Here is a 19,012-nt window from a genome sequence, read left to right on the forward strand (position 1 = left end):
GTCCCGGAAGCGGCCTGCAGCCAATCAGGAAGCCCACGTGTGGCGAGGGTAGTGCACTGGGAGGCTAGAGCGCCGCAAACGTTTTCTTCCCCCGTCCCTACGTCAGGCCCCTTCTGTTTGGAGGACGGCCTCCGCTTAGTGAGGTTGTGGGGCCTAGAGCGGCCCAAGTCCGCCCTGGGAGACGAGCGGTCCCCCGGGCTGGCTCTGTCCAATTCTGAGCATCCCAAAGAAAGGGCGGGACACCCGGGAGGTGCTAAGCGGTGGCTGAGTTCCTCGAGTATTAACTTTTGGGATTCAAAGGATCCCTCAATCAAACTGAACAAACTGAAGCTCTGTGATTAACCCAAACCCTCAGAGAGACGGGGTGGACTGGGGATTCGAACTAGGCTGCTCGACCCAGAATCTGGGGCTCTGTACCCACTGCACTATCTTCACAAACACCCAAGATTATCTTATCCTCACGGAAACAGACTTAGACAAGGGACTTACCTAAAAAACCTCCGAGCTGGGGTGATGCTGGGATGAGAAATAAAAGAATAGAGGAGGCAGTTTCCAAGAGGCGTTAACCCTTGAACTTAAAATTATGAGGGTACAGGAGCCAGACCAACAACGCAGGGAAGGGTGTTCCAGGCATAGGGAACAGCACGTGGCAAGGCATGGGTGCTGGTGAGGCAGAGGGAAAGAGGGACTGGCCCTCCCCTCAATTTCTAAGAGGGGAAAATGTTTCAACCTTCGGGAACTGTACAGAACTATCAAAAAGTACATTATCCCATCTACAACAACTTGTTAAATATAAAGCACTCTTCTGTTTTGCAATAGTATAAAATCAGTAACTGTCTTTCTCCTGTCTCCATATGGTTCCACTATTTCTTCCCTCACTGCTGGGGAGTTCCTGCGGAATGTTGGGTAACCATCATCATCGTCCCAGGAGTAGAGGAAATTGCACCCTAGATCGTCAAGATGCTTCAAGACAGCAGTTTAAGGAGGCATCTTTTCCCCTCCACCCTCAGAGGAAAAAAAATTAAATCACAGTTTACTGACACTCTCATACACTGTCAATGGAAGTTTAACCCTGTACTGCCAAGCTATTTGACAATTACTTTATTCTTTCATTTTTAAAGTCTGTCATGTATAAAAGAATGTTCATGTAAACTTAAAAACATAATAAAATGAAAACCTGTGATGTACCACTCAGTGTATGAAATAACATTAACCTGTATTATTGAAGCTTCCTGCGTGCTCCCAAATCCCACCGTCTCCCTGCTTCTTCCCAAAAGTAATCACTACACCAATGTAAAAAATAATTTACATTTGTCTTTATGTAATTACCATATGGTCCTAAACAATATACTATTTACTTTTGCTTGGTTTTGAATTTGATAAAATTATTTCCATGCTATATTATACTGCTACTTGTTTTCAATTAATTGTTTCTAGAATCCATCCGTTATATGTAGTTATATTTCATTTTCTCTGCTATATGACATTCCATTCATTATATGACTACACCATGATTTATATAACCATTTTCCTATCACCAACATTTCAATTGTTTTCTTTCTTTCCTCTCCCATTATGTACATTGCTAGGAATACTCTTGTACAATCTCCTGAACCATGTGTGCCAGAGTATTTTTAGGGTAGAACTGTAGGCTTGGAGGGTATATAAGAAACAAAGAGCTTTCCAAAGCTGTGCCAATATACATCCCCTGCATTATGTTCTCCATAAGCTTGAACACAGGTCCTTCTTTATTTTACCAAAGCATGGCTAAGACTAGGTTGCCACGTTTCAAAATTTTTTGAATGGAAGCTTAAGCTTCCAAGAAAAATCTTAAAACTAAATAGCATAATTCACTGTTGGAATTCTTTGGTCAGGTCCTTTCATTGGGGATCCTCTACTCAGTTACCCAGTTTTATGGGCAAACTCAGCTTGACAGGATAAAAACCTCCTTTACCCACTCTTGCCTTTCCCAGAGTCCCAACTCTTTCTGTCACAAGGTCAAATCAATGAAAATACAGAGCCCCCTCTGAAAACAAAAACAATAAAGCAAAGTGCCACCTGGCTCACCATGCTGTCATCCTTTTGCCTCACTGTGCATTACAGTTGTTCGTGACTGTCCTGAGCTTCTTCATTCCAGAATGAATTTCTGCTTTACTTTCATATACCCAGAAGACCCATTAAACTGTTTTTTTCAAAAGGGCAGTCTTCCCCCTAGAGATGAATTTTACAATCATCCCTAGAGTAGTTCTGTTGGTTAAAGCTTCTTGGCTTGAAAGTAACAGAAACTATCTCAAGCTAGCTTAAGCAGAAAAAGGAAAATCTGTTCTAAGGACACGAGGATAGCTTAAGGCACCAGAAAATAATTTCTCACTGGCTAAGTTTGGGGCAGGTGCCCTTCTCACCTAGAGAAGTGAGGTCATTGGACCAAATGGCTGCTAATGAATTTTTGCTGTGGATGAGAGGATCACTATAAATGCTCAACCAATGTTTTTCAAAAAGTTGAATGTAGGGAGGATCCAGATCAACAATTGCTAAATAAAAAATAGTGGATATCCCATTTGTTCCTTTCTTCTTTCCAAAGAGTCAATGATTGTTTTAGGAGCCAATTATTATAAAAACTTTATGCATTAATCAAAGATCTCAACAGTGAAGATGTGTCTGTGTATACATACATACGTGTGTGTGTATATATCCTACATATGTGTGTGTGTATATATACACACACACATATATACATATACGTGTGTGTGTGTGTGTGTGTGTGTGTGTGTGTGTGTATCCTCTCTAAAGGCCATTAATTTAGTGCCTTCCTTATCCCAGTATTACAGAGAACTATAAAAGAGAGCTTCTCAACCTTGGTACGACTGATATTTTGGGCCGGATAATGCTTTGTGAGGGGAGCAGGTTGTCCCGTGCATTGGATAATGTTTAGCAGTATCTCTGGCCTCTACCCACCAGGTGACAGTAGCATAACCCCTCTCCCCACTGTGACAACCAAAAATGTCTCCAGACATTACCAATGTCCCCTGAGCAGCAATATTGCCAAAATTAAGAACCACTGGTATAAAGCATAGCCTTAGTAAATTTTCAGTCCAACTGAAGACACAAAACATATTTGCAACAATTAGAGAACAAAAAAATAAAACATAATATATAAAATTATATGGTAAACAGCCATAACATTTCCATTTTTATCTTTAATATTTTGGGGGGGAACATAGAAAAAAAATCACTATTTTGTTGGAAAACAATGGTGGCAATATACAAGATCCTCATGCTGTTTAATGCTTATTTGGAATGTTTTTCAGATTTTTACCAGGAGGATGCTACAGAGAAAAGTACCTTAATTCTTCCCCACAGTTCCTCAGAAGGCAAATGTATCTAACTTAGAAATCAGTTTTATCTGTCTAATTGGTCTGGTAGGCACCACCTAATCTCAGCTTTATCTTTACCTACAGACTTTCATTCTAATAGTAGTTAACATCTACGTTCATCTAGTCAACAAATATCTATTGAACACCTACGTCCCAGGCCCTGTGCTAGGCACTGGGTCAGCAAATAATAATAGTAAAGGTCCTCGCCTTCATGCAGCTTACTATCTAATGAAAGAACAGATATTGATTAAATGTAAATTTAACAAATTAAGTCCTTTCAAGGAGATCACATGGTGCTATGTGGTTCTGTAACGGGCAGAATTTATCCCTTTAGGGAGCTCAGGGAGGTTCCCTTGAGAAAGTGACAATTGAGTAGAAACCTAAGGGTGAAGGGGTCAGGAGGCTATGAGAGGGGGACAGTGCTTTGAAGGCAGAGAGAAAAGTATGTGTAAGACCCCATAGCAAGAGTAGAGAAGGGGTTATCTCTTAGGATTTCAGTTAACAGCCTAGTGTTGAGGTGACAGTTGCTTAGCGGAGGGTGGTGGTGGCTGAGGTGAAAAGGATCCATTGAGAAAACAGCCAAAATGGGGTTCCTGAAATAAATGAACGACTGTTTGAGGACCCTTTAGTAATACTAATACTCATTCCTTCTCCCTCTTTACAGTCAAATTAGTCCTTTTGCAAAGCAGGACAAAACGATGCAGCAATCTACTGCATTTTACATATAGAAAGAAGCGCAACGGTTACATATATTTATTACTTAAAAAGAAATGTTTAAGTGTCATATGACTTATACATTGCTGGTTTAATCTAATTATTATTTTTTAAAAATTGTGGCAAAATACACATAAAATTTAGGATCTTAACCACTTTTAAGGGTACGATTCAGTAGTATTATGTACATTCACACTGTTGGGTAACCAAGCTCCAGAACTCTTTTCATCTGAAACTACACCCATTAAACAGCACCTCTTTCTCCACTCTCCCCAGACTCTAGCAAGCATCATTCTAATTTCTGCCTCTATGAATTTGATTCTCTGGAAATCTCACATAAGTGGAATCGTACAGTAAGTATGTGTCCTCTTGTGACTGACTTATGTCATGTAACATAAAGTCCTTCCAATTATTCTTTCTCCAAGCACCTGTAATGCAAAGTCTTCCAGCTTTAGTTAATTTTCTAAAATTATAAATATAGAAATACTGGCACATAGGACAGAAAAGGGAAAGACACATAAAAACTCCTAAAAGTTTTGCAAGTTTCGATCCAAAGTATGGTACTACCTAAAAAAAGGTACTTTTGTCTGTAATTGGGAACTTCAAAAGGAAACTACCCCTGAATTTAGAGCATTCTTAAATAAACAATCCATGGATACAAAGAAAGATCATAAAATGAGGGCAGTCCCAAATGAATTTTATTTTATTAGCATGAAAATATTCAACTAAATCAGCAGATTTTAAATTCCAGGGAAACGGGGAAACTAAGACGTTACTTAAATCCACAACCATGTAAATATAAATTGTAGCTTGCTATCATGCATTGATTGTGTCAATCCTTCTGACAGCTAATGAGGTAATGAAGTATCCTTAAATGCAAGGAGTTGCATTTCCATAGGAATTGTACTTACTTAACAACTTCACCCAGAGTACATGAAACATTTTCCATTTGGAATATTGCAAGGCTTTCACAAGAGAAGTCTATCTACAAAAAACAACTTATTTTAAAAGAAAGTTCATCTGGAGTGGCATAGTTTATTATGGCTTAAAATTCTGGCAATAAATAACTTTATGATCTAAAGCTAGAAAACTCTCCCCAACACTGAAACTCATATACTTGGCAGAGGCCGTCTAGTAAGTCTGCTGGTCTGAGTTGGTCATGATTCCAGATGGAGGTTTCCAAAATGAGATTAATGTAACTATTTGTGCTTTTATAAAGTTGGCACTTAAATGTGTAGAAACATTGGTGAGTTCTGGAAAGAAAAAAGCAATTTTTATTTGAGGTGACATAGAACGTAACAAAAAAATTAAAGAGCTGTCAATTTTCATCCTCTCTGAAAGTAAGGCTTTAAATAGAGAAGTAACCCATTGACTAATCTAGAGTATTACAGCTCAAGTGATAACAGGCTTAAGAAAAAGGCTCATTAATAACTTTAACTTGGAAGGAAAGCTTATACTATACACCAAATTACACATCAGTTATACATCAATTCTACCTCTTCCACTTGTGTGACATTGAGAAAATTAACTTCTCAATATCAAATCTACCAACCTCTCAATATTAAATCTAGCTTCCTTGAAGTAAAGATAATAACGATGCCTACCTCTGATTGTTGTGAGGGATGAAATACCGGGAAATTACTCAGTACAGGGTGTAGTGTATTATAAACACCCAATAAAGGTCAGCTATTATTGTTAATAAATGCCTTGTATGCATATTTATTCAAGCATGATACAAAATGGGAAGACAAACATAAATAAAACAAGCACGAGTAAGATTTGCAAGGTTGAGTAGAGAAGACACCATTACTATACAAGAGGCAATGATTCATCTGAGGATCAAAATAAGATTTTTTTCTTTAAATACCTCATGAGCTATAGAGCAATTTTTTGTTATTCTAAATCAAGGTTTCTCCACCTCACATTAATCGTGCTTTGGGCTGGAGAAACTGTGTGTGAGGGGCTGGCCTGTCCACTGTAGGGTGTTTCGCAGCACCTCTGGCCTCTACCCATTAGATGCCAGTGGCACCCTCCCACTCTGTGTGTTCCTGTTACCGTGGGCTATTGGTCTGAGCCTCCGAGTCCACGCCGGGGCATCAGTTTCCACCCCTGCTCCCCCCAGAGCACCCAGTGCCTGCCTGTCTGGCCAGCGGACTGCTCAGGGCCTGAGCGTCATCACCACCTATTCACTGTAGACTCCACTGTTGGCAAATGCCACGCACCAAACAGCAGAATCTCATTCTAGGAGTCAGAGACTTGGCAAATCGCCCCTCCTCAGGCCAGTGGACCAAGAGGAGATGGCCAGGTTCTCTAAGGCAATGGTGCCCTCAGAGCTGAGTGCCCCTGGTGCAGAGTGAAATACACTGTGTTGGCTGCAGGCCTGACCAGCCAGGCCCCTCTCCCTGTCCCTTGGGCCAGTGGCTCTTGGTTAGGTATATGACTTCAGCTGCTGCAACTGGGGTCAAATCAACTGCACAGCCCACCCCTGGCAAACAAGGGAAGCAGGAGTCTTCTCTCTCGTGATATAAGCAGCCACATAATATCCTTATTTTGCTTTTAGGCCCCCCGAGCCTACAATATTTACTATCTGGGCCTCACTAGAAAATTTATCAACCCCCTACGTTAGAGAAGTACATATGCAGAAATGTGTTATAACATTTGGTGTTTATTCTATCTGATGTCATCTTTGTATCAAAAAAAAATAATGTTATGTACAAGTAAATAAACACAAGAAAGCGCTTTCCAAGATGAATACCCATGGAGCCTACACTTCAGTTAGGAACTGTTGCTAACATCTAAGAGATGTTTTCCGCTGAGAACTGGGAGAGACCTTAGCAATTATTTCTATCGGCCTGCTGCCATTACTTTATAACAGAGCCCACAGGTAGAATTAAGAACACAAAACACCCTGCTTAAAAAGCAGGTATTCAAAGGCCTTTCTCTCTCTCTCTCCCCTCCTGCTCTCTCTCCCTCCCTTCCCTCCAACTTCTATATCCTAAGCACCCTTGCTTATAGCATCAGACTATCCTTTCCCAAATGTGTCCCCAACGAGCCATGGACTGTTACACCTGTGTTATGCCTGGGCCTTTCTGTTGATGCTTTTTCCTTCACATGGAATGATCTTCCCATCTTCTTCAACCCATGAACACCTATTTTAGGATCCAACTCAAAAGCCCCTCACCCATCCCACACATGTATTCTGAAGGCACTTCGACTAGACTTCTGTTATATCACACTGTGTTAGTTATTCCTGGTATGTCGGTCTCCCTTGATAAACAGAGAGTGCTTGGAAAGCAGGCTCATCTCCTTTAGCTCTGAATCAATCCCCAATTTATCAGGCCTAACGTAATGCCTAGCACCTGCTAGAAATTCAATAAATATCTGGTCAAGGAATTAATTATTTAAAGGGCATCGCATGGCTCTCCCTGTCAAAAAATAATTCTTCCATTAAGAATTATTAGGTAGACACCAGCCCACTGCTTCTTCTTCCTTGTGTAAAATGTTCTCTTCACTAGAGCCACCACTTTGAGTTAGAGAACAAAGTCCATAAGCTTTCTGATGGCAAGGTCTGCATCCTTTCATCTTTATATGTGTTTATCATTATTCTTGGCACGCAGTAGGTGCTCAAGTCTCCTTCAAGAATTAAATGGAAAGTTATTTCCATTATATAAATTACCTGAAAGAACAAAATTAATGGGAAAAATTAATAATCTTTTTCAGTGATACTAAATGCTTTCCTTCTGAAACGATTAGTTTGTTAGTGTTTTGCTCTTTTTTCAATAGAAAGAAACAAATCACTGAATGTATTTCATTTTAGAACCCAAGTGTCTAAATTGTACAAAACCAAAAGAGCCAAAATGCTTGCCCCTACCGATTATCTTTGGAATAGATATACGTGTACACAGCTACAGAGAGCGTGTCTATACATTTTCTTAAAGGAGAATTGGAGAAATTTGTAAGAAAATGAAGAGTTTGACTTCCACTTAAGATTCAGTTGTATCACATGCTGGAAATGGAACCAACCAATATGAAATAAGGATGAATACCTTCTTGGATAATATGTTGGTACAGTTAAGCAACAAGGAGCATAGATAGCATAATCTCCAAAGTATTGCTATGTCCCGTACTCTTCCCACCTCCCTCCTAAAGAGCAGATAATTGAATGGAACAGGATTAGAGAGAAAGACCAGGAAAGTGATACTCAGCGATGTATACTAGTATGACAGCACTTAATGTGCAGAGAAGCAGGGTCACCCATTTTGACATTCACATGGTCTTTTCTACTTTTCTAATTGTCAGGGGGTTGGAGAGTTAAGTGGAATTCATTCTCAACGGCCTTAACCACAAAGTTTATCGAACAGGTTAGCACCAAGGGTCTTGCGAATTAGTAGAAAGCTGCTGTGATGTAGTACAAATAATCAAACATTTTCTAAACTTCAGAATCTGTTCAAGTTTCATCTACACAACTAACTTTTGCCTTTAAGTTGACTCATACAGCGTTTTGTGTTTTTATTTTACTTTAATATATTTCAAAAAGCAACCATCACTATTGTAAATAGAAAAACCAGTATTACTTGGCATAAATAGATATTATGCATTGAAATGACTCTGTAAACACAAATGGTATTAAATCCTAGCTGGGTTCTCTTGTTGCCTACCAAAATGTTAGACATTTTAGAGATCACTAACCCGCAAAACTATTCTCCTTGATATAATCACAAAGATTTTCAAAGAATTGAAAAGGGAATAACTTTCCCACTGAAGGGCTCATTGCTATTTAATGCTACGAGTACCATCTAAAACCATTTTGTTTCAGAACCATTGCAGTTCCCCTCGCTCCCACACCTTAGAGCTCTCAGAAGAAAAGTAATTACCACCCTTTCCAGAATAGATCTAAATAAAAGAAACTGATCACACTAGTATCTGGTAGAGTGGGTAAAACCTTACAACTCAGGGCACTAGGTTTCAGAAACCTACCTAAGTTCCAAAGATCTAATCACAGAAAGAGAAGGCCACCCTACCACCATTAACTTAATTTTTTTGAACAGAAGGGGTTGAGGAGAAAACCAGAACACAGACCTGGAAACGATCTAGGAATACTGTAGGTGAAGATTCCTCCCAAGGCACTTACTTGGCAGAGGTCTGAGCGACCACTTGGATGGCTGGGGTGTGGTTCTGTACTAGAGAGGGTGACTGCTCTTCTCCAAGGTGGGGGTAGATGCACTCTCAGGGGACACTGACTGCTGGACCTCAGTAGCTGGACTTGGGGACTCAGGCAGTGGGGACATGGTGCCAGGGACTTCCTGACTTAGCTCCTGGCCCGTTGGTGGCACAGTCTCGAAAGCCTGAGCAACTGGCTTCTTAAGAATCTCCTGGGCAGGTGAAGCCTGGCTGAGAGCAATCTCTTGGACTAAAGCACTGCTCTGGGGCGCCTGTTGAGTGTCACACAGGACCTGAAAGTCCTGGGCAGCCGAGGCGACCCTCAGGCGCACAGACTGGGTCTGAAAAGATGGGGTCGACAAAAGGTGGATCAGAGCGGGGGACTTGGCCAAAATCTGGGCTTGGGAACCCTGAACAGGTTGAGACTGAGTTTGAGAGGCCGGAGAAACATTCTGGAGATTGCTTTCTAAGGCTACGTGGACCTGGAGGTGACTCTGTGCATCCACAGACAGGGAGTGGCTCTGTGAGACCACCATGGCTGTAGCCTGGCTCTTAGAGGCCAGGGTGTCCAGAGGCTGACTGGCAGAGGACATGGGGACAGCAAGCAGGCTTGTAGAGGCAAGAGTGGCTGGAGGTTGGCTCTTGGAGGCCGAGGAAACTACAGGAAGGTTCCTGGAAGTCAGACTAGCTAGAGGTTGACTGGTAGGGGCCGAGGGGACCACAGAGGTGAGGTTAACTGGAGGCAGAGCCTGGTCCAGAGGAGGTGAAGTGGACTCAGGTGGCAGCAGATGGGTCGATGTTGGTTCGACAAACCTCAGCAGACGAGCCTCGCAGCACCGTGGACCAGAATCAGGGTCTGGGGCACAAACTCCTTCTGAACTTTGGACAGCTTCTGGTCTGGGACCCAGATCCTCTCTGCCCAGGTCTTCAGCATCGCTACTCTTCTTGACACTTGTCATTCCGTCGTTACCCTGGTCCTCCGTTGCTGGCTGTTTTTCTACCTGGCCCGAGACGGTCATACTCAGAGACACGTTCCTTTGGAGGAGCCTCCTGCGGCACCACCCTGGCCGGATCCACCAAAAGGGTCTGGGAACGTTGCAGAACCTTAAAGAAAAGCGGTGGCTGACGGTCTGGCTTGCAGGGTCCACCATGGGGGCGAAGGGCACGTGGAAGGACCTTTTAAAGGCTTCTTCAGGAGTCAGTTCGATGTTGCCGGTGTACCAGACGACCCACCAGAGGAGGCTGAGGAAAATGATGACGGCACCCAGGTAGAGCAGCAGGTCGCAGAAGAGCAGGTCAGCGAAGACCCCAGTGAACATCACTATGGCGCCCACAGTGTCGAACACGACGGCCAGCCAAAAGAAATGCCGGCAACGGCCCAGGCCCGTCGGCTTGCTGGTGTCGTCGACTGAGGTTCTCGAAAGCTCCATGCCCTCCCACTGTCGCAGGAGCCAGGTAGGCAGAGGCGACCCGCGGGGCGGCGCAGCAGACGGACAGCCGAGGCCGCTGGGTCCCCATGGCAACGCGCCTGGCGGGTGAGCCGCGTAGGGGGCGGGGCCAGAGGGCTAGAAAGCGAGGCCGCCTATCACCTGCCCTGAGGAAAAAAGGCACCGCCCAGGAGAACGGCGCATGCGCGGTACGTCCCGTCGCTCGTGTGGCCGCCTCCTCCGCATGCGCAGTATTTCCTCTCCGTGCATCTCTCGCGTGTTCGCTGCGTGCGCGCCGTTTGCGATCCTCAGGTGCTGCGTGTGGAGAGTTTAACTCTCGGGGTTTTGGTCTGTGCCCCTGCCCGGTCCTCTGCCCATATGCCCGAGCCTTCCACCACGACTGCGAGATACTGAAGGAGAGCAAAGGGCAAGGACCCGCTTCTAGTAACTTCGCCCTGTCAGCCGGGAGTACAGCTTGCCCTCAGGAGGTGCTGCCACTTTATGAGGAGTTTCCTTTGTGGGGGTGAAGAAGTGGCTAAATTAGGGTCTGTTGTTAAAAATCTGAATTCCAGTTTTATCTATTTGCCCAGTAGCCACTGGACCATTACATACTTCGGCTACTTAATAGCCCATCTAGAGGCTAATTCTCTGAGGGTTTACCTGTCCTTTCCAAGTTCTTCCCTTTTATTACCATTTTTGCTGACCTGTTTGCCCAGTCCCTTGGGACTATTTAAATGATTTCCCACTATTTCCAGCAGAGTAAGAAGGAAAACTGTGTCAAAGATGGAAAAACTGTGTCAAAGATGGAAAAGCACTACAATAGCTTTAATATGAGCTCATTTCTAAACTTGTGACAAGGGCTAGGGCGGGAAAATTAAGTTTAAGACCAGTTATTCTGGTGACAGTATTAATGAAAAGTCATAATGAAGTGCTGGCCCTGGGTTCCTCATTTACTGAAGGTGGAATTTTTAAAAATAGCCTTTTTAAATTTTAGAATAGACTTAGACTTATAGGAAAGTTGTAATGACAGTATAGAGAGTTCTTCTATACTCCCAAACACCCAGTACGAATGCATTCATTACAAAGCTCCTTACTTCTTTTTATAGGTGTTTCTACAACCTTAGGAAGCAATGGTTCATGAACTTGAGCCAATCAGTAAGACTTCTGAACCTGAATACCCCTGAAGTATGCTAAGGGGTACCCGATGTCGCAAGATAAAACGTGGTCCATCATCCTACAATGTCAATTGTCCTTGATAGTAAGTACTTTAAAACATTAATATTACAAAAACAAACATAGATTGTGGGATACCGTCTAAAATGAAAAAGTGGAAGTTTTGTGCCAAATACCCAAGATATAAATGTATTTCCTTGTGGGTTATTCAGGAATATTAATGTGCCATGGTCTACACGAAGTTTCAGTGTATATGTATAAACGTGATACATCTTAGAGGAACCTCGGTTTCTAGTGGTAAGAAACTTGAGAAATTTTCATGTGAAATATTTATTTTTATTATATATTTATTTATTTTTTTACTATGTTTTAATATAGCACAATAGTAAGTATAGGGATATTATGGAGTAGAATAGAAACTCCATTTACGTTTAATATAATAGAAGACACGGCTTTGAGCCATATCTCCAGGATAGGGGCTTGCTTTCTTTTGACATTAGGGGTACTTTATTAGAAAATTTCTGTTGAGAAGTACTGATACGTTCCTTTATTTTGTTGGGGGAAATAAAAGAATCCTGCCATCAAAAGACCTCATTATGTCAATATAAAAAGAGGGAAAGAACACAATGAGTAAGCATTAATTGGTCTATATTCATATAAGGTAGCATGAAATCTTTGTGTTACCTTTGTGGTATCAGGATATGCCTTCTGAAAGAAGTGCCTCTTGATTTGGGGACCAGCTTGGTGCCCTATCAATAGTGAGTTAAAAGCTTTCTTCTTGTAGCCCTGACTGCTCTACTAAACCTCTGGAGACGTTTCTCACTTAGCAAACACCGAACTTTTCATTTTTCTGGACTGTTCCTATGAGTTTTATTCTTTCCTTTCTTATATAATATTTTACCAAAAGTATTCATCTATTGAGAGATTTGATGGCTCTAAATCTTAGCATGCTAAAGTTTTTTTTCTTACAGACTTAGGATTGTTTCTGGGGAGAAATCCTGCTACAAATTTAGAGAAAGGGAAACACATTCAGTTAGGAAATAAATATACAAAGTTTTGGGACTTTCCAGGAGAGTAAGTAGGGGATACAGCCAGTGCCCAGTCAAGTCATATTGGATCCAGAGGTGAAAGAAAATGCATATCAGTAGACGCATACTCTTACTAATTCGTTAATAGTTAATTTTCCAAAAATGTTACAGTAATTAAAAAATTTTTGAAAAATTGAAAAGTAGATGTATTAATACTCACAATATTTTAAATTTAAAATATGTATATCGGGGTGGCCTATTAGTTCATTTGGTTAGAGCATGGTGCTAATAACACCAAGGTTGCCAGTTCGATCCTTGCATGGGCCACTGAGCTGTGTCCTCCTTAAAAAAAAAAATGTGTAAAATATGATATGTATACCAAAACCAGAATTTATTACAATTTTATATTCCTGGTCTTAATGGAGGCAAATATCAATAATATTTTTAAAACATACTTCTTAGTGTATGTTGTTTTCAATAGACAGAATTGCCATGTTTTACAATTTTAATTTTTCTTTAAACTTACTGAAACATCCTTCACAAGACCCCAACATTGTGACTGGTATTGTAAAAAAGAAGAAAAAAACCATGAAGTCCGTTTCCAAATTTAGATAAGATTATACTAAGCAACATTCATGAATCTGTTTTAAAAGATCAGAACATGATGGTGATTTTTTTTTTACGATGGTGATTTTTAAACTATTGAATTGTTGATGTTGCATGCTGCTTAAAAATAATTGAAGATGAAATTTCAGGCCTAGATTGTCAGAATATTTGAGAGCTAAGTCAGCGGTTGCTTGTTATAAATCAGATGTATTCATTGAAAACAATTTTTCACTAATTAAAATCTGATGACAGTGTAATTTGTTTTTTATATTTCCATTTCAAAGGTGAAATGAGAATGTCTATAATCTAATATTTTCTTTTTTTTTTTTAAAGAGTTTATTGGGGAAGGGTAACAGGACTTTATTGGGGAACAGTGTGTATTTCCAGGACTTTTTCCAAGTCAAGTTGTTGTCCTTTTAGTCTTAGTTGTGGAGGGTGCAGCTCAGCTCCAGGTCCAGTTGCCTTTATTAGCTGCAGGGGGCAGAGCCCACCATCCCTGTGGGAGTCGAACCAGCCGGCCCTATAATCTAATATTTTTAAGTATGCCTATTTCTCATAATAATCATTTCACATAGTGTTAAACCTTAGGCAGCTCTTCATAAAACTTTTGATATGGTATTATTTAACCTTTAAACCTTAAAAAGCTTTGCCTATATCACGCAAGGTAACCTGAATTTTCTTCTCACATCTGATGACAGAATTGAACGAGGAGTCAAAGAACATACTGTTTAATTTTTGGTCTTTAATAGCTATTTTAACATCTGTTTCAGGATCCTTCACAGGGAATACAATGATTAACAAGACAGAGGTTGGTCCCCAACTTCACAAAGGTTTCAAGCCTGTGATTTAAAGAACACACTATAAAACTTCAGACAATAAAAGCCACTGGGCTAGAGAGGACAAAATTTAAAAGAAATTATACCTGTGTTTTTCAATTTTTTTTAGCCACATGATGTTTTTGAGTACGTTATTTTTACGCAAGAAATGCTTGCTTTACTTACTTGATAGTAAAAAGTAGTTTTTACATGAATACAGATCAAAGTCTTTCAAACCGAACAGCACAACCAGTAGTGGGTTGTTCAAAAGCAATGGCACATCAGCTCTTTTGTATGAGGTAAGGTCTTTATTAGATAATTATAATTATAACAACATACTTTTTTAGAGGAAACTATTTTCACACTTCATATTGGTTTTTCCCCCTTATGTCAATAATATAATTATTCATTTATTGGCCAAGAAGGAGTTTATTAACCAGAGGAAATATGAGCAACTACTTGTTAACTGTCCATCATAGCGCTGTTTAAATTTTGGATAATAATAGATTTAATTGATAATGCCTTTTAGTTGGGAACCATTGGTCTCTTTTGTTTTACGTACTGACATCTTGATAATATTGAGTCTTCCTATTCGTAAACATGGAATATCTCTCCATTTATTTAGTACTTCCTGGATTTGTTCATTGTTTTTCCTCATGCAGATGATGTACATAGTTTGTAAGATTTATACCTACGTATTTCATTTTGGGAGTGCTAACATAAATGGTATTGAATTTTTAATTTCAAATTCTACTTGTTCAGCACTGGTAGACAGGAAAGCGATGGACTTTTGTATATTAACTTTGTGTCCTTCAACCTTGCTATAATCGCTTGTTAGTTCCAGGAATTTCTACATTGACAGTCATGTCATTTATAAAAGACAGTTTCATTTCTTCCTTCCCAATCAGTGTACCTGTTATTTCCTCTTCTTGTCATATTGCATTAGTGTCTTAGTCCTTTTGGGGTGCAATAACAAATTACCATAGACTGGGTGGCTTACAAACAACAAAAATTTATTTCTCACAGTTCTAGAGACTGGGAAGTCTAAGATCAAGGTGGCAGCAGACTTGGTATCTGGTGAGGTTCACTCTCCAGTTCATAGATGGCCATCTTCTTTCTAGGAGGAAAGAAGGTTGAGGAAGCTCACATGGAGGAAGGGGTTGAGGGAGCTCTTTTATAAGGGCACTAATCACATTCAAGAGGGCTCCAACCTCATGACCTAATCACCTCCCAAAGGCCCCACCTCCAAATTCCATCACCTTGGGGATTAGGTTTCAACATCTGAATTTTGGGAGAAAACAAGAATTCAGTGTGTAGCAATTAGCTAGGACTTCCAGCGTGATGTTGGTAAAGAGTGGCGAGGGGGGACATCCTTGCCATATTCCTGATCTTAGCAGGAAAGCTTCTAGTTTCTCACCATTAAGTATAATGTTAGTTGTAGATTTTTGGTAGGTATTCTTTGTTAACATGAGGAAATTTCCTCTATTTCTTGTTCACTGTGTTCACATTAATAATTATAGACCGTTATCACTAATAATAAGCTTGCTGAACACAGTTTAGAATTACTTGGTATAGGTGTTTTGTCTTTATGATGTACAGTCATAATAGTATATTTTTAAGTTTCTTGAAATAATTCCTCTCTTTGTGGTTATATACCAACTATTGTGTAGATGGAGTCATTTGTTTTAGTTTTTTTATTTTTAGGGATATTGTCCTTTTTATTTTATTTCTAAATTGTGTAAAACTTTTACACAAATTTGGTCAAAACTAATAAAATACTTTAAGAGAAGTCTATCTCCTACCCTCTCTTCAATCTGTTCTTCTATTCCTATAGGTAATCTAGGTAACTATTTTTATTAATTTTTGGTTTACCTTTCCATTGTTACTTTTATATATAGAAAAAGTCATACGTATATGCATTTATATCCTTCCCCCTTATTAAAAACGAACAGGGCCTACTATAAAATATACTCTTTTACATCTTGTTTTCTTTTACTTGACAATATATACTGGAGAGCACTCATAGCTATATGCAGAGTTCTTCCTCATTAAAACTACTGTTCTTGATAAACATTTATTAAAATTGTGAGGCTGTACCGTTCTCCTGTTGATAGGCACTTGTGTTGTTTCCATTACTTTACTGTTTTAAGTGTTAAAATAAATAGCCTTGAGCATATGCCATTTCATATTTTTATCAGCATACTTTTGTGATAGATCATTAGAATTGTATTGCTGGGTCAAAACGTAAATGCACATGTATTTACCATATACTTATTAAACAACAACACCCCCTCCTCCCTCCCTGCAGCTCCTGGTAACCACAGGAATGCAAAGTTTTTAAAAAAACACAAATGATAAACCAAAAACTGATGAATATCTTTATCTTTATGCCTGTGTCTCTGCCTGTATTTTTAGAATAATATCAAGATAACTTTTTTCAATAGACCAGCTTTATTAAGTTAAAGTTTGTAAGTCCAGTTTTGTTTTGATTTTTGTTTCTCTGAATCACAAAAGTTTAGGTTTTAATAGAAATTTGGAAAAATAATATACAAAAATAAAATAAAAAAAACATGTAATTCCACCACCAGAAGATAACCAGTATTACATTCTGATACATTTCATTCATTTTTCTCCCCCCATCTTTCTTCTTCCCTCTCCCTCTGTTCCCTCCATAGATATGTGTAGTGAGGATGTACATGTAGATATGCTCACGTATGGCTCTCTTTCAGTTGTATGGTCTGTCATTATAAAGGTAGGATTATACTGTAAGTTTCTACTTTTTGAAGTATTATTAAATAGTCTTCAAAAATACTCCATATTAGAACGAATGCGTATTCTGTCATATAAAAATCTCATAATTTAACTACGTTTTTCTTGTTGGATATTTAGGTTGCTTCTAGGTTGTTTTTGCTCTTTGTTAAGGATTGAGTTTATGTGTGAATGGATTGCTGGGTTAAAGGATGTGCTGGTGTGTGTTGGGATTCACCATTCTGCTATTTGTGGTCTTAGGAGCTGGAGAAAGAACTCAAATTCCCATGCTCCCTGGTATATGTTAAGTTATTTTACCTTCTAGTCATAGAGGAGTACCCACTTCTGTGACAGAGAAGAAGAAATTATTTTACTCACCAAACGTTTGTAGCAACCTTTTGTCAATAGACCAGGATGAAGCCTGAAGGTGGGTTAGAATGAGACCAACAGTATGGCACAGTTAATTGGCAGCATAACTCACCCTTAGGAAGTGAACCAATTTCTGCCTCCATTCATATTCTGTCGTATCCCCTCGTCTCTCAGCACATTCAGCTGAGGCACTTTTGGACATGACTTTTAATTTACATTATTTTTAATGCATTAATTGAGGAGATATTGTAAGACATTAGTATATTTGGTGATGGAATTAATGCCTGAGTTCTCTAACATAACTGGAAACAAATTATATATAAATGAACTTTGCAGGTGATTGAGGCAACCAGTTAAAGTGGTACAGTTTTTGGTACAAAAGTTCTAATATTGAGAACAAATTTCTTGACTTCTTAGTTATAATGGACTTATCAATGACAATGAGTTTTCCACTGTGCATATTGATTGGGAAATTCCTTGAAAGCCGACGTCTTTCTCCATAGATTTCTGTGGGATGATTTATCCTCCGTTCCCATGGGAGACCCTCAGAAGAAAGAAAATGGTGTTTTTACCCCATGTTTTGGAGAGTCTGAAACCCATAATCCGTGTGGACAAGCCTTAATTGAATACCTGTAAGGTGACAGGCAGGCCCATGCTGGGGGTTCAAGAGGAGACACCCAGGCCTTGCTTTGAGGAGCTCAGTCCAGTGGGGAGACAGTGACTCAGAGTGGCAGATGGATGGCCTGATGCCTTAGGTTTTCACAGAACGAGGCAGACTTTTGGCACCACGTAGAAATTCATTTGAATCTGGGCTCCCCTGACTCTTGGTTCTTAGTTTCCCTGAGCCTCAGTTTCTTTCTGTGAAATGGAGACATCAGGGGCCTGAGGTGAGATAAGATCATGGGCCTGGTGCCTTGAACACACTATGTATCGGGTAGGAAATGACACCTTAGTTGCCATTTTTACTGAAGCTTGGTCATGGTCATGGGAGGGTGTCTAGGGGTGCACTCTCAGAAGTAGTTATGATATGAAATCAACGGAATCGATGACTAATTGGGTAGGGACAAAGGGAAAAGCTGTGTGTCACAATTGTCATCTCCTTTCAATACTGAGTACCTACTGTGTAGATCTTCCCTGCCTCACCTCCCTTAGAGAAAGCCTTATTACCCTTGTCCAGAGGCAAAGCCTGGGGCCGGAAGGGTGTGGGGTGTGAGGCTTGCTCCACCCCCTCCATCCCAGCTGTCTTTTACCAGAACTCACTGTGTGATCTTGGGCAAATCTCTGACCCCTTCAATTTCACAATTATAGTGGTAGTGAGGGGCTGTGCAGAGAGCTGATTTCCAGGGGTATCAGGAGCGCCACATTTGCTACATATAAAGAGTTTAAAATCATTTCAGTCCCTCCCCCTTCCCCAAGTTTTCTCCTTTTGGTGAGCCCTAGAAGGGGGCTACAGGTAATAATAATATCAACAGAGCACCCTTTTTGCACTTGTACTCGGTGCCAAACGCCTCCTGCGTAATTCTCCTCAAACCTTAATCTGAGACATCCTGGGCCAGATTCTCTCTTGGCCCTGCGCGCCCATTGGATGACCAAAATGC

At 40.3% G+C, this 19,012-nt stretch overlaps 2 protein-coding genes across 4 annotated transcripts in view; one reads left to right on the forward strand and one right to left on the reverse strand.

The window, feature by feature from the left end:
- Window positions 1-5,204: 5,204 nt before the first annotated feature.
- On the reverse strand, window positions 5,205-10,808 carry LOC109433866 (uncharacterized). The gene is made up of 2 exons (XM_019710398.3): window positions 9,220-10,808; window positions 5,205-5,341 (listed from the first exon to the last, which is right to left on the reverse strand). The coding sequence occupies exon 1, from the start codon at window positions 10,676-10,678 to the stop codon at window positions 9,269-9,271; it is 1,410 nt and encodes a 469-aa protein (XP_019565957.3). The 5' UTR covers window positions 10,679-10,808; the 3' UTR covers window positions 5,205-5,341; window positions 9,220-9,268.
- A 97-nt stretch (window positions 10,809-10,905) lies between these two features.
- LOC109433859 (group 10 secretory phospholipase A2-like) overlaps window positions 10,906-19,012 on the forward strand; it is a 32,093-nt gene continuing 23,986 nt past the window's right edge. For 2 of the 3 annotated variants that reach the window (XR_012493047.2, XM_019710391.3), the window contains exons 1-2: window positions 10,913-11,163; window positions 11,782-11,933. Coding sequence is in view for 2 of the 3 variants with exons in the window: in XM_019710391.3 (XP_019565950.2) it covers window positions 11,915-11,933 (19 nt within the window). In the remaining variant the exon portion in view is untranslated. Of the gene's footprint in view, window positions 11,164-11,781; window positions 11,934-19,012 lie in introns of all 3 variants that reach the window. The other variant, XM_019710392.3, reaches the window with a different exon arrangement.

This window comes from Rhinolophus sinicus, chromosome 10 (assembly GCF_057876585.1).
Source record: "Rhinolophus sinicus isolate RSI-liver-muscle chromosome 10, RSI-T2T, whole genome shotgun sequence".
NCBI lineage: Eukaryota > Metazoa > Chordata > Mammalia > Chiroptera > Rhinolophidae > Rhinolophus > Rhinolophus sinicus.

What these genes read in the sequence shown, in the direction of transcription:
- LOC109433866 (XM_019710398.3), bottom strand. Translation starts at nt 10,678, where the DNA reads ATGGAGCTTTCGAGAACCTCAGTCGACGACACCAGCAAGCCGACGGGC.